This window comes from Juglans regia, chromosome 15 (assembly GCF_001411555.2).
Source record: "Juglans regia cultivar Chandler chromosome 15, Walnut 2.0, whole genome shotgun sequence".
Taxonomy (NCBI): Eukaryota; Viridiplantae; Streptophyta; class Magnoliopsida; order Fagales; family Juglandaceae; genus Juglans; species Juglans regia.
Genome location: NC_049915.1, coordinates 6,928,342 through 6,942,288, shown reverse-complemented (window position 1 = coordinate 6,942,288; position 13,947 = coordinate 6,928,342). Strand labels below are relative to the sequence as shown.

The 13,947-nt window shown below is 44.0% G+C and overlaps 1 protein-coding gene across 1 annotated transcript; it reads left to right on the top strand.

Annotated features, from left to right (window-relative positions):
• The first annotated feature begins 1,255 nt into the window (after nucleotides 1-1,255).
• On the top strand, nucleotides 1,256-2,607 carry LOC108992337 (dof zinc finger protein DOF1.6-like). The gene has a single exon (XM_018966869.2). It carries the CDS (start codon nucleotides 1,556-1,558, stop codon nucleotides 2,282-2,284), a length of 729 nt encoding a protein of 242 aa, XP_018822414.1. The 5' UTR covers nucleotides 1,256-1,555; the 3' UTR covers nucleotides 2,285-2,607.
• The last annotated feature ends 11,340 nt before the right edge of the window (nucleotides 2,608-13,947 follow it).

The following is a 13,947-nucleotide window of genomic DNA, read 5'->3' as shown; positions in this document are numbered from 1 at the left end:
ATCCGGCACAGGCAAGCAGCCAGAGAGAGAGAGAGAGAGCAGCCCAGCATTGATGATGCTGTGGGTCCTCCTGTGCATTTTCACCCGACTGTTCTTCTATCCCTCGAGTACTCTCTCTTTCTTTACTTTTAGTTCTAGGGTGAATCTCTGATCTCATTCAACGACTAGTCTTTAATTATTCTATTTTTTTAGCTCCTATTTAAATATATATTTATATATAAATATGTACATTTAAATAAAAAATAAAATTTTTTTATATAAATTTTAAATTTATCTATTTTTTTTAAATAAAATGTGCAAACCTTACCTACTTTAAAATTAATTTTCCTACTTAAATTTAAGGATAAGAATAAAATTTTACGGATACGATTAGAAATTAAATGAAATTCAATTTATTTCAATTTATCATTATAATTTTTTTAAATTTTAACATAAAATATAATAAATAATTTAATTTTTTTAAATTTTAAAATAATAATAATATTTAAAAATAATATTCTAATAATATTTTATCATTTCAACTCAACTCAGTTCAACATCCAAACGCACCTTTAGACTTTTTTCAATTCTTCTCTCAAATCATTATTAAATTATAAAATAATTCTAAAATGATAAAATATTGATGACCTATTATATAGTATATTAGAAACCATGCATGAACATCAACAAACATTCGGAAGATAAATATTTGCCAAAAGGGTGGAAAATCAGTTTGTCACGCCCTACTATGTTTTTTTTTTTTTTAAAAAATTTGCAGTTAGTTTTGTTATACTTTCAATTTTTAATTAATAAATTATTTAAATTGTTTGGCATGGCTTCTAAATAAAAAGGAAAATTCAAAGGTTAATGTACAATATCTACTCATCATAATCGGATAGATATTGTGGGATACAAGTGTGGTATGTAAAATTTTTTAAACAAAAATCAAGATCATTTTGGCCAATTCATTTTTAAGGAAAAGAAGAAATAAAAAAAAGAAAGTTTTAGAATTTTATATAAAAAAGTTTATATTATTAATCAATCTCAAAATAATCCAAATTAAAAATAAATAAAAGAGAAGTATTACATATATAAAAGAAATTTATAAAAAGAAATTTATAAAATAATGTAATTTTTTATGATCTATAATATAATTTATCATATTTATTTTATAATAAAAATAATTTCATAATTGAATGTTCTCTATTAATTGAGCCACGCGTCGAGCCTTATAACACTTTACGGAGTACGGTACTACAAGTCTACAAACCACCGATTGCAACACAGCTGGCCAGCTATCCAAAATTCCCCACTCTTTGAAGGTACTCAGCAGCTCCATCCTTTCCCGGTTTCACCTGTTTACAGTCTCTCTCTCTCTCTCTCTCTCTCTCCCTGTGGGTATAAAATCCCACTCACTACTTCCAAGACATCTGCTCGTCGCGCCTTGTTTGTTTGTTCTTTAACAATCTTGAATCTTCCCCTCTCTGCATAGTTTTGTCTTCTTGTTCCACATTTCTTCCAAGGAACCAAGAAAAAACAAAGCCCAAAACATATACCAGCTGCACGCCCTACAAAAATGCCATCCGAGACCGCCGATGAAAAACCGGCGGCGAGGCTCCAGCAAAGCTTCGGTTATCCTCCACCGCCACAGACTCAGCCCCTCCCTTGTCCTCGTTGCGGTTCCACCTCCACCAAGTTCTGCTACTACAACAACTACAACCTTTCACAGCCCCGCCATTTCTGTAAGTCCTGCCGCCGCTACTGGACCCAGGGCGGGACCCTCCGCAACGTCCCCGTTGGGGGTGGCACCCGCAAGAGTATAGCCAAGCGCTCTCGCTCTAATACTAGTACTTCATCTTGCTCGTCTTCTTCGTCTTCATCTGCCGTGAACAGTGAGGCCTTACCCTCCAATACCAGTCCGGTTTTACCCGAGATGGTCTCGCACGATGTGAACCTAAACGAGAACGTGGCGACAGTGGGTGGTGCCGTTGGGAGCTTCAACTTCTTGCTGAACTCGCAGGGTCCGGCCGGGTTCTTGGGGCTGAGCGGGACGTACGGGTACGGGTCAACAATACCTGGTTTCGAAGAGATGAGTCTTGGGTTGGCCGGAGCTGGGGCTTGGGCATTTCCTGAAGTCGGTGACTTTGGCGGCGGGAGTGGCATCGGAACTTCGCTGGCTTCCGCAGCGTACGGCACCTGGCAGGTGAGCGGTGCTGATGATCAAGGCGGACTGGTTGATGGCGGGGATTCCTTTGCTTCGCCTGACCTTTCTATTTCAACCCCCGGCCAAGGTCTAGACAAATAGTGCAGCATTTTACCATTTCCAGAAAATGCTTTTTCCTCACTCTTTTCTGGGTTTTGGTAGGGTTTTCGAAATTCTGGGGAAGTGGCCGTATCGTTCGAACCTTTGTGGGTCAAAGTTGCCTTCTTTTGTGGGTCAGTATTTAGTGGACATTGAAGATCAGTGGCATAGGGTTTCATAGAAAAATGACCAGAAGGTGGTTTCTTTAGGTAGGTTATGTTTTTGTTTGTTGGTGGCTCTGTAAATCTTTTGGTCTTTCGTTGGACAAAAATGGGGTGAAACAAAATGGACAAGGACATCCTTTTCAGGAGTTTTATACTACAGTATCTACTTTGAGAAAGGCAAATTCTTTGGAACCATCATCATCAATTAAGTTCTTGTTCTTGTTTTCACTGTTTTGTTTTGGTTTTTGGGCAAAAATGAATACCTATAGTACTTACTTGGACGTATCAATGGACAGAAGGGTTTGGGTAATCAATTCAAATTTGCAGTTTCCAGCCTCATTAACCTCACGAGGGTTTTGAATGCAAAAATACATTCAACAGAAATTATTGATCAGCTCCCCAACATGCACTTTTTCTTCAGCCTGATAGTAGAAACGTTTTGGATAATCTTCTCTTTAATCACAATTGGAAAATAATTTAAGTGATTTCAACATATATAATTTTTATAGGCAGGTGTAACTTATGCCGGTTTGGATTGAGAAGTGATTTCAACTCATTTTATATCATTATTATAATTTTTTTAAATTTTTATATAAAATATAATAAATAATTCAAATTTTTTAAATTTTAAAATAATAATATTAAAAACTAATATTTAAATAATATTTTATTTAACTCATTTAAAACTATCTCAATTTATTACATCTTAATTATCAATCCAAACAGGGCCTAGAAAACTCTATGTCACACTATTATCTTGCACACTTTTTTTTTTTTGAGACCATAAAGAGTCTTTTGAATTGTTTTCGAAATTAATTTTAAAATTATTACCTGGGTTTTTATGTTTTTGCAAATCGAGGTATATGTTTTTCATCTTTGAAAAATTGATGCATAAAAATAAATAAAAAATAAAAAACTCACAATCTTCGTCAATCTCTTTTTGGAAAACTAATGCCTAACCTGACATATTAATTCTAATGTGCCAGCCAATCCAAGGCTAACATATGGCATACTATTAATTTTATAAAGGAGATTGACGAAGATACCTAATCTCCGATCGTCGTTTTAAATTTATTTGAAAAATACTATGCATCCTTTACTCACATTTCACACATGTTTTTTTTTTATAGAATGTAGAATAATAAATAGTGACTGATAAAAATAATTTTTTAATTTATTTATTTATCAATTTTGTAAAAGTTGAAAATCTAAATCTTAATTTGCAAAACCGTTAAAAATTCATTTAATAATTTTGCATTAGTTAACCTTAATTTTTTTTTTTTAAAAAAAAAATCTAAAATTGATGGAAAATACCATATCTACCAAGTGAGAAAAGTGCTTTTGATTTTGATTTTTGTTTTTGTTTTTGTTTTGTTTTGTTTTTGTTTTTTTTTTTTTAAGAAATGGAGCACTTTAATTAATTGTGGAGCTGGGAGCATGATTTTTTTGCTTCTTTCTTTCCCTATGATCACAGAGCAGCTAATGGCACCAACCAAAATATGTTTGGAATGGTGAGAAGTTTCTAAAAAAAAACCAAAAAGGTTGATGTGTGGGGAAATCTATTAAGGACACATTAATGTTCGATGTAATCTAGAAAAAGAGAAATAGATAGATAGTGGCTGACACACCACCGACCATGGGACAGTTTGATGTTCGTTGGTGTTCTAATTATGCAATTACTATGCACGCATGTTCCTTTCCTCCAACTTACCACCTGCTTTTCTTTTCTTTTCTTTTTTTCTTTTTTTTTTCTCCTTTAATTAAGAGTACGTTAGAATGTTGAGATGATCATGTAATTAATAATAAAAAATAAAAAATAATAAAAAAATAATTTATAAATAATAATAAATTATTTGTGAACCAAACACAATCTAACCCACAAGTTGCTTTTCTCACTTCTACTAAAGTGCATGTCGGCTTCTTATTTTTTTTTATATTAATTCATTAATTAATTATTGTGGAATGTGATCTCCTATCCCAATAAATAAAGAATCACACCTCTCTTATAAATATATATATATATATATATATTCTTAAGAGAGGATAGATATATATTGTGAAATTTTATATGAAATAATGCGTGTGAACAATACCTATGTCAATGTTAAGATATAAAATATATAATAAAATCTAACTTGTTACTGTCGTGTTTCGTACGCCTTTGACTTAGGTTTCAACAATTCACGTCTTTGAAACTGGGCTTACAAAAATAGAGAAAAAGCAACTAGGAGAGAGCCTAGGGATCAAAGAACGTTACTCGTACCAACGAATTGCTATTTATATCGGGAGCCAGGAAGTGGGATAGATCGTATCTGCCCCTATGGAGTCTATATCCTTTACACTGTTCCTTTTGTCAGGGTTCTTTAATGTGGTGTAGCTCTACGACGACATCATTAATGTGACGTGTAGTTTGGGTAGTGGTGCCATTGATGCGATATGGTTCCCTGATTTGTTTTATCCTTAGTGGTCCTTTGATGTTCCCATGTTAGAGAATTGAGAGTTCTCCGTCTTTCCTATTCTGCCCTGTACAAGTCCCCATGATCAAAGCATGGCCGAGCGATGTTAGGCCTATTCGTCCAATCAGTCTCCTGATTACTTTTCCTTATAAGCGCCTTGCTTCACGCGTAAGTTTGGACCTTGGGGCTGGGTATCGGGCTGAGACCCAGTGGGCTTGTGAAGTGAAAAAAATTCCCTTATAGTTACCCCACCAATTCCTCTCGGATGGGTCTGAGGAGAATTCTCCCTTTGCTCCCTTGGTTAATCAATTTTTACACTTGAGACTACACAACCTTTTCTTTCCTGGGGCGAGGTTTGCGGACTTTTTGGTGCTCGCCTGTTGCATTCCTGTTCCCCAGCTATGTCCGAGTGAGATTTTTGTCTTTACTCTATATCTTCCAACGGTTTGTCTTCAGCTTTCATGGATGTATTTTGACAGTAATGTTTCGCATCAAATGATGCTCCTTCAATCCCTTCATCATTACTCCACGTCATTGGATACGATCTGTTGGAATCGCGTCAATCGTGGGATTATGGTACTCAGCGGGGCGCGTGAGTTCCTACTGCCTTGGGATATCAACCGTCAATCTTACCTATATAAAGCCCTTTTTCCTCTCAGCTATAGGTTACTTTGCTCATTCCCTCTTCAACTTGGTATTTTGTGTTCTTTTTCCACTTTCAAACACCTCTCTTTGCATCGTTCCCCTAGCTTATCTTCTTTCAATGTGATTACCAATGGCTCCCAATAAATCATCGCAACTTTCTGACACTGCCCGTGCTGCCGACAGTCAAGGAGGCACCGTTCCAGAGGAGTTTGCAAGTTTCTTGTGACGTTCAGAGGTGACTTCTGTTGAACAAGAGACGTTAAGGAGACCTATAGGGTTCCTCGGACGGTGAAATTCGTAGTGCCTCCTCCTACTGAAAGGGCGGTAGATTATGAGAATTACGCCACCAAGGTTGCGGTGTACCCCGCCATGTTCTCCTGTGGCCTCGGCCTGCCCTTCTATCGACCTGAGTGAGAGCTGCTGGGCTTCTTTGAGTTGGTGCCTGCTTAGCTCCCTCCTAGCGCATGGAGGATCCTTGTGTCGTGCTGCGTCGTCTGGTGTCGCACGTTGGAAGAGGTCGGAGCCAACTACCAGGATCTTATGGCACGCGAGTTTTTCCTTACCCACAATATTTTGAGGCGAGGTTGTCACATCTACGACTTCAGACCAGTCCATGCGTTGACTCGGTTGGAGTCACAGTATACTACCGTAAGGGGGTGGAATCGTCAGTTCTTCTTTCTATCTGGTGAGGGATGGGAGTTCCCTATCAGCCAGGCCAATTGGCACTTATTCCCTATTTTCGCTATATGGGGGAATGTGGACAGTGACAAGGGTCGTCACCCTAGCGCAACCCCGGACGAGCTACTTAGGCTTAAGTTCGTCTGTGCTTGGGTGAAGGCTCATCCGGACGACCTTTTTTTGGACTGCTAGGACAGCCTTCGTAGGTACTTGGCTCCCCCAGCCAATTTGTGCTCCAACGTAGGTTTTTCGATAAGGGAGGTCACGTCTTGAGCCCCCAACCACTCGCCCAGCCGTCGGTGGAGGGGAATAGAAAAAGGCCCCAGAGGATTTCTCCCTTCAGATCCGATTCTGACGACCTCCCCGTTCCTCCCAGAGGTCCTTCTATGGTGGTGCTCGTTATCCGGCCCGAGTTGTTGTCGCCCAAGAAGATAACGATGATCGCAAACTTTCCTTGTGCCATATTGCGGACATTCAACTCGAACCACATGTCCTTGAGTCTACCGCTGAAACCATTCCTGCAGTTGAGGTTGCCTCAACTGGAGATGAAGTGGTAGGGCCTGTTACTCTAGTCGGGGAGCCAACGGTGGGCGCTCCTTTGGCTGAGGTAGCCAAGGTGCCTGTGGCCCCTAGCGAGGACAATAAGGCTACTGATGAGATTCCGGCAGACTTTCGACCGACGGCTTCAGTGAGCCTTGTCGACCGCATTCGCAAGGTGGACGGCAGGCTCAAGAGGCTGTTCGCTGGGTTAAGATCTTCGCATGCAAACTCACCATACTTCTTTTCATTTCCTACTTTGATTTTGACCCGGACTTCTATGGTAGGGCTTGGAGCGTCTGGCGGCTTTTATTATGGATGGTCGAGAGGAGGTGGCGAGCGAGAACAGGACACTTTGTGCAGCTAGCTTTAGGTTGTGCAGCGAAGGAGCGAAAGAAGAAAGAAGAAGTTAAGGAGGCCCTCGCTGACTTGTCGAGGTCCCAGAAAGAGGTGGGCCTTCTGCATCTCGAGATGGTACTTGCCTCTGAGGTGAGGGAGGGGTTGCAAAAGTCTCTTGACGACTGTCAGCAGGAGCTTGAGCAATTGCAAGCCGAAAATTGAGATCTGTGCAAGCAGTAGGACTCCGACGGTAGGACGAACAAATGGCTAATGGAGCGGTTTGTGGAGGCTTCCAAGTCTCTGGCGGACAAAAGAAAGGCCTTGGATGAGGAAATGAAGCAAACGAGGGATCTGGAGGCTGATCGGACTGAGGTAGGGGTGCGCTTTAGAGGCCCGTGATGTTACCATTCGGGGTCTGCGGGAGGAGTTGTCTTATGTCCGCAGCATCTGTGATGATGCCTGGAACCTTGGTTACAACAACAACTTGGAGCAGAAGAAGACTCATGTCCTCCAAAATCCCCAATGTGACCTGAGGGCCGTGTGTGTGCAGGAGCTTCCACCTCATGAAGTGTCTATGGAGCAGGTTGCTCTCCTTGAGAAGGATTTAATCCCGAGCGCCCTTAGTGGTAGCCCCGAACGATCTTGCCCGCTGATGGTTGATTCTCCCTAGTAGCACACCGTGCGACTTCTATGATGGGTCTTGCTATTCTCTACTGTTCGAGACTCTGGCTTCGAACCTCTTCTCCCAAAGCTCAACCTCGCCTTGCTCATACAAAATTTCATTCTCTCTCTTCATATCCTGCCTCTGAGCTTGTCTTCGAGGTGATTCCTATCCTGCTTTCCAACCTATCTTCACATTCTCCAACAGTTCCTCCTGCTCCTCCCCTGCAAGCGAGCGGTTCCCGACGGCATTTTGGAAATTGCTCTCACCGTACAAGTCAATTAATTGCCTCATTACATCCCTGTTGATTTTCTCAGAGGTAACCTCGGGCATTATCGGCATGTCGTAGTGATAGAGATCTCTATCTGCCACTTCTACTGGAATATGATCTGTTCAGGCTTCAGTTTGCTACGCCTTCACAACTTTATGTCGTGTTTAGCTGTAGGTCGTTGTAATTGGCCACCTTACATTGTAATTTGTTCTCTGTCTGCAACTTCATGTTGTAACTTGTTCTCTGTAACTCTACTACTTCATGTTGCAACTTGTTCTTTGTAATTTTGCGGCTTCATGTTGTAACTTGTGATCATTAGTGAAATTGTTTCATACTTTTGTTGTGCCTGACTGCTTGTTTTTGCGATATTTCTCTTTTGTCATTTTGCTCTTCTCCGATGTTTCCTTCTATGTTTTCACTTATTCTTCTTTTCTTTTCATTGTCGGCTCGTGGAGTTTTGTCGCAGGAAATTATGGGCTTGACATTAGCGGGGGATGGCCATCACACGAGGCTTACGGTCCCCCCCCCCAGTGCCTTACCTATTCCCGCCGACCCCTTTGGCCGACTGCTCTTTCATTTGTGTTGTCTTTATTCACTCTTGTTAGGTAGTTATCCCATCGGGGTCTTTAGTGATACCTCTTGACTAGGCTGATGTCTCTCAACTTCTTCTTTACGCCGATTTCCTCCTTCTTGCCGTCTGTCTCTTATGCGCTTTATCCCGCCTAGTCCTTTAGTTCTTCCATTTTACGTTGTTGTACTTTATTTTGGCACGTAATTGAAAGAAAAAAGGAGAAGTGTTGTCAGTGTTTGTTGGTCTTCGCCCATTGTTGCCAGCCTGGGGAAATGGAAATCCTCCCCTAATAGTTAAGCCGCACCAGGGGAATTCCGGCTTCATCCTCGGGGGAAAGGCCGAGTAGCGTTTCGCTAACCCGCCTCTATGCCCCCACTGGCGCCTGAGTGGCACCTTGGCCATGGAGTTTGACATAAACAGTCCGGACTTATTTTTGCCGCAATGATGGCCTGTGTAGGTTATTCGGGTTGCCATGGGACTAGTCCCGCTCCCCATCCCGAGGAGACAATGCGGACTTTGGCTCGACCTGTCTCTTTAGTCCGCGGGGAGATAGGTTGTCCGGGCCATTTGGAATTAGACCTTCTCCCGTTTGTTGGCATTATGCATTTAATCCCTGATTGGAAGATAAAAATGTCATCATGATTTTATCCTTAGCTTTGTAGGAGTTAGACTTCTCAAACTTGGGCCCTCTGGCCTGTGCTGCAATGTGCTTGTTGCTTTTTTCCATGTTGATGAGGCCCGCGTCCTTTGTTGCAGTATTTGGGCAGTCGATGGACCCGGCTTGCACTCAGTATGGCAGAGGTTGGAATGCCTTACGCCAAATTGCCTCTTTGTCCCCTGAGGAGGTAATTAGGATAGCGATGTGGCTGGTCCACTCCTTCGCCACAGTGGGGATCTGGGCAAGTATTCGGGTAGCCTTGAGGCTAGACCCGCTCTACTTCGCAAGAGGGACAATGCGACCTTTGGCTCAACCTGTCCCTTTGTTCCTCTCGGGAGGTAGGTTGTTCGGGCAGTCTGTTACTGGACCTGCTACTACCCGTTGACACCACAGGGAAGGGTAAGTTTGGGTCAGGCTAGCGCTGACCCCACATTTCGTCGTAGCAGTGGTTGGGGTAATTTATTATGGTAGTCAGGGGGCTGGTCATGCTCTCTGCCGCGGGGAGACAAGGTGGCCTCAGGCTCAACTAGTCCCCATGGTCAGTGGGGAGGTAGGTCGTTTGAGCAGTCTGTGTCAGGACCCACTCTCGCCTGTTGATGCTTATGAGGAATGTAAGTTTTCATCTTCTAGTAGCAGAGGACTATTCGCACTCCATCGGAGATGGGTCGGACAGTGATGAGGTTGGTCCGCTCTTTCGCCACGATAGGGGTCGGGGTAAGTATTCGGACAGCCTAAAGGCTGGAATCGCTCTCCTTCGCGGGAAGGACAAGGTGACCTTTGGCTCAACCTGTCCATTTATTCCCCACGGGAGGTAGGTTGTTCGGGTAGTCTGTTACTGGACCCGCTCTCATCCATTAACATCACAAGGAAGGGTAAGTTTTGGGCCAGGTTAGTGCTGATCTCACGCTTCATCGTAACGGAGGTCAGGGTAATTTATTTGGGTAGCCGTGGGGCTCATCCCATTTTCCGCCACAGGGAGACAAGGCGGCCTTTGGCACGACTCGTCCCCTTGGTCTATTATTGGATTCACTCCGACCTATTGACACTTACTAAGAAGGTAGGTCTTTCCCTTTGGTAGCTGAGGACTGACCTGCACTTTGTCGCAGGAGGGATAAGGCCACTTTTTGGCTTACCTTTCCCTCTGGTATCCCACGGGGGAAGTAATTTGAACAGGGATGTGACTGACCCTCTCCTTCACCGTGATAGGGGCTGGAGTAAGTTTTTCGGGCTGCCACGGGCTGGTCCTGCTCTCTCGGACGAGGAGGTTGAGCCTCCTACTCACCTATCATCCTTCGTGGGGAGGTAGGTTGGTCGGGCAGTTTGGGACTAAACCTGTTCTCGCCCGTTGTCATCGTAGGAAAAGGTAAGTTCGAGTCAGTATGGCACTGATCCCACACTGAATTCACTATGGCGGAGGTCGGGGTAAGTTTTTCAGACAACCTCGAGGCTGGACCCACTCCGTCGTGGGAGGGACAAAGTGGCCTTTGGCTCACCCCACCCTTTCGAATAACCTGTAACTGGACCCGCTCTCACCTGTTGACGCTCACGAGAGAGGTAAGTTTTTGTCTTCAAGTGGCCGAGGGCCGACCTACACTCCTCCGCGAAAGGGGTAGAGCAGTCTTAGGCATTATACTCATCCATTTCACCTTGCGAGGAGATTAGTTGCTTATGGAGATTTTTTCGATGGAGATTACATTGATGGAGAGTTCGTTGATTTCATTGATGGCAATTACGTTGATGAAGATTTCGTTGTGTCCCTAAAACTTAAAATTGAAATACAACACTTTTTTTTATTATTAGGGTCTGTAGTGTATGCATGGAAACATGAATTTACAATAATCGGGTTAGCTTAGTAATAAAATTTCCGTAAATGTTCGGCATTTCGAGGGTACGGCAGCTCGTTTCCTTAGGAGTCTCGGAGCTGGTAGAAGCCTGGGCAGTTGGTGGCGGTGACCACGTAAAGGCCTTCCCACCAAGGGCCCAGCTTTCCCTCGACTTGCGTCTATGTTCATGTCTCTTTAAGTACAAGATCTCCGATCTTGAATATTCTTAGGCGCACCCGTTTGTTGAAGCATCACTCGACCCTTCTTTTGTTTGCTGCGGTTCTTATTTTTGCCTCCAGTCTAACTTTTTCCAACAAATCAAGTTGTTCATCTAGCCGCCTATCATTAGATTGTTGCTCGAAGTGCTGAACTCTGTAGGTGGGGATCTCGATCTCTACTAGCAGCATTGCCTTGTGGCCGTAAGTGAGGCTGAAAGGAGTTTTCCCTATCGGTGTCTTTACAGTGACCCTATAGGCCCATAGGACAACGTGTTCTTCTGTACACGTGCCTTTTCTGTCATCGAGTTGCTTTTTGAGCATTCTCATCAATGTCTTATTAGTCGCCTCTACTTGCCTGTTAGATTGGGGGTGGCCCAGGGACGAGTACCCAAACTCAATCCCCAACTCCCGGCACCAATTACGGTAGTGTTCGGAATTAAATTGTCTCTCATTGTCCAATATGATAGTGCGCGGAACGCTAAACCTGCAAACCACCTTCTTCCATAGGAATCGCATGATGTTGTTCACCGTGATGGTTGCTAGGGCCTCGGCCTCAACTCACTTGGTGAAGTAGTCCACAACTACTACCACAAACTTTACTCCTCCCTTACCAGTAATACACTTCCTTCAACACCTTTCCGGCTAGCACCTTTCCTCCCGAGTGGCTGTCGCAGATTCCGTCATGTATTTTTGCCAACACGTACTACGCTTCTTCTGGGGAGATGCACCTCAAGAGATGAGTCGAGTGGCCCCTCTAGTACAGAATTTCCTCGATCAAAGTGTAGTGTGCCGCTCAGTTTCTAATCTTTAAGGCCTCTTGCCTGTCCTTGTGCACCTCATTGGCATCCAAGTACTTGAGTATGTCTCTCACCCAATCTAGGGCCCCGAGCCATATCTCCATTACCTTGATCCCTACGGCGGGTACTTCAACGGTTCGGATCACCATCTGTTCTAGCAAGTGGGAGTCTTCTTGCGAGCTTACTAGTCTAGATGGGATTTTTGTGAGGACCTTTACTGGGTGAGCTTGGAAGTACAAGCGCAGCTTGCGCGTGGTTACCACCATTGTGAATGCTAGTTGCTCTACGTGGGGGTATCTAGCTTCGGCTCCACGATTTGCTCGGTTGGTGTAGTAGACCGGCCTTTGGACTTCATCCTTTTCACGCACTAACGCTGAAGAGATTGCCTAGGGGGAGACTGCCAGGTAAAGGGTTAGCGTCTCCCCACACCTGGGTTGGCTAAAGAGCGGTGGGCTCGTGAGGTACTTCTTGAGAACCTCAAACGACAAGTTGCACTCAGCATCTCATTCCAGTGCCTTTCATAGAACCTTGAATAAAGGCAAGCACTTGCCGGTGGATCTTGACACGAACCTATTGAGGGCTGCCACTCACCCGACTAGCCTTTGCACCTTGTTTATGCTTTGGGGTAGGGCCATGTTGAGGATGGCCTCCACATTTTCGGGGTTAGCTTCAATTCCGCCTTCTGACACCATGAATCCCAAGAATTTTCCTGATCCTACACCAAAGGCACACTTCGCCAGGTTCAGTTTCATCTGGTACTGCCTTAGTATTGCGAAAGCCTCCCTCAGGTCGTTTAAGTGTTGTCCTGGTACTGCCTCAGTAGACGTCCATGTTTCTTCCTACTTGATTTTTGAACATACCGTTGACCAGCTGCTGGTAGGTAGCTCCTGAGTTCTTTAGCCCAAAAGGCATCGCCGTGTAACAATACAGGCCTCGGTCGGTGATGAAGGAGGTCTTCTCCTCGTCCTCCAGGTTCATCTGAATCTGGTTATACCCAAAGTAAGCATCCATGAAGCTAAGCATATGATGGCCTATCATGGAGTCGACGATCAAATCAATGTGGGGAAGTGGGAAACTGTCTTTCGGGCAGGCCTTGTTGAGGTCGATAAAGTTGACGCACATTCTCCACTTGTCGTTCGGCTTTTTTACGAGCACCACGTTGGACAACTATTCCGGATAGCAGGCTTCTTGCATGAATCCAATGGCTAACAGGCAGTCCACTTCCTCAACTATGGCAATGTTCTTTTCTGCACTGACACTTCGGCATTTTTCCCTCACTCATTTGGTCTTTAGGCCTACACTAAGGCTGTGTTGTATGATTTCAGGGCCTATCCCGGCCATCCTCGTGGCTTCAAGCAAATACATCCTGGTACTCGGTGAGAAGTTGTTGCATGGCGCTCTGCGCCTCAGGTGTCATTTCACTATAGATCCTTGCTATGGCTTGTCGATCCGAGTTTAGGGAACGAACTCTAACGGCTCGTTTGGTTCCACCTTTCTAAGCCTCTATTCATCTCGATTTTCGCCTTCGGCTAGAGCACAGACGGGAGGTAGTGGCAGGGTGTGGTCATCCACCATAGGGCACACTGCGCCCACCCCGCCATTCGGAGACATCCCTTCTTGGGTACGTTCCCACCTCTCTTCTGTGGGGTCTCTTCCAATACTGGGAGTTCGGCTTTCTCGTTGGTCAACTTGCACGTTCATTGGCACTATTGGTGAGTTTCCGAGTTGTTTGGAACGGGTTGTCGCGGGCAAACAAAGTACACGCAAGATCTCATAGACGACGTCACTATTAACGTCATGTTTCGTAGGCCTTTGGGCTAGGTTCCAGCAACTCCGGTCTTCAAAACT

Excerpts from the sequence above, each read along its gene's own strand:
- LOC108992337 (XM_018966869.2), top strand. The coding sequence starts at position 1,556 with ATGCCATCCGAGACCGCCGATGAAAAACCGGCGGCGAGGCTCCAGCAA.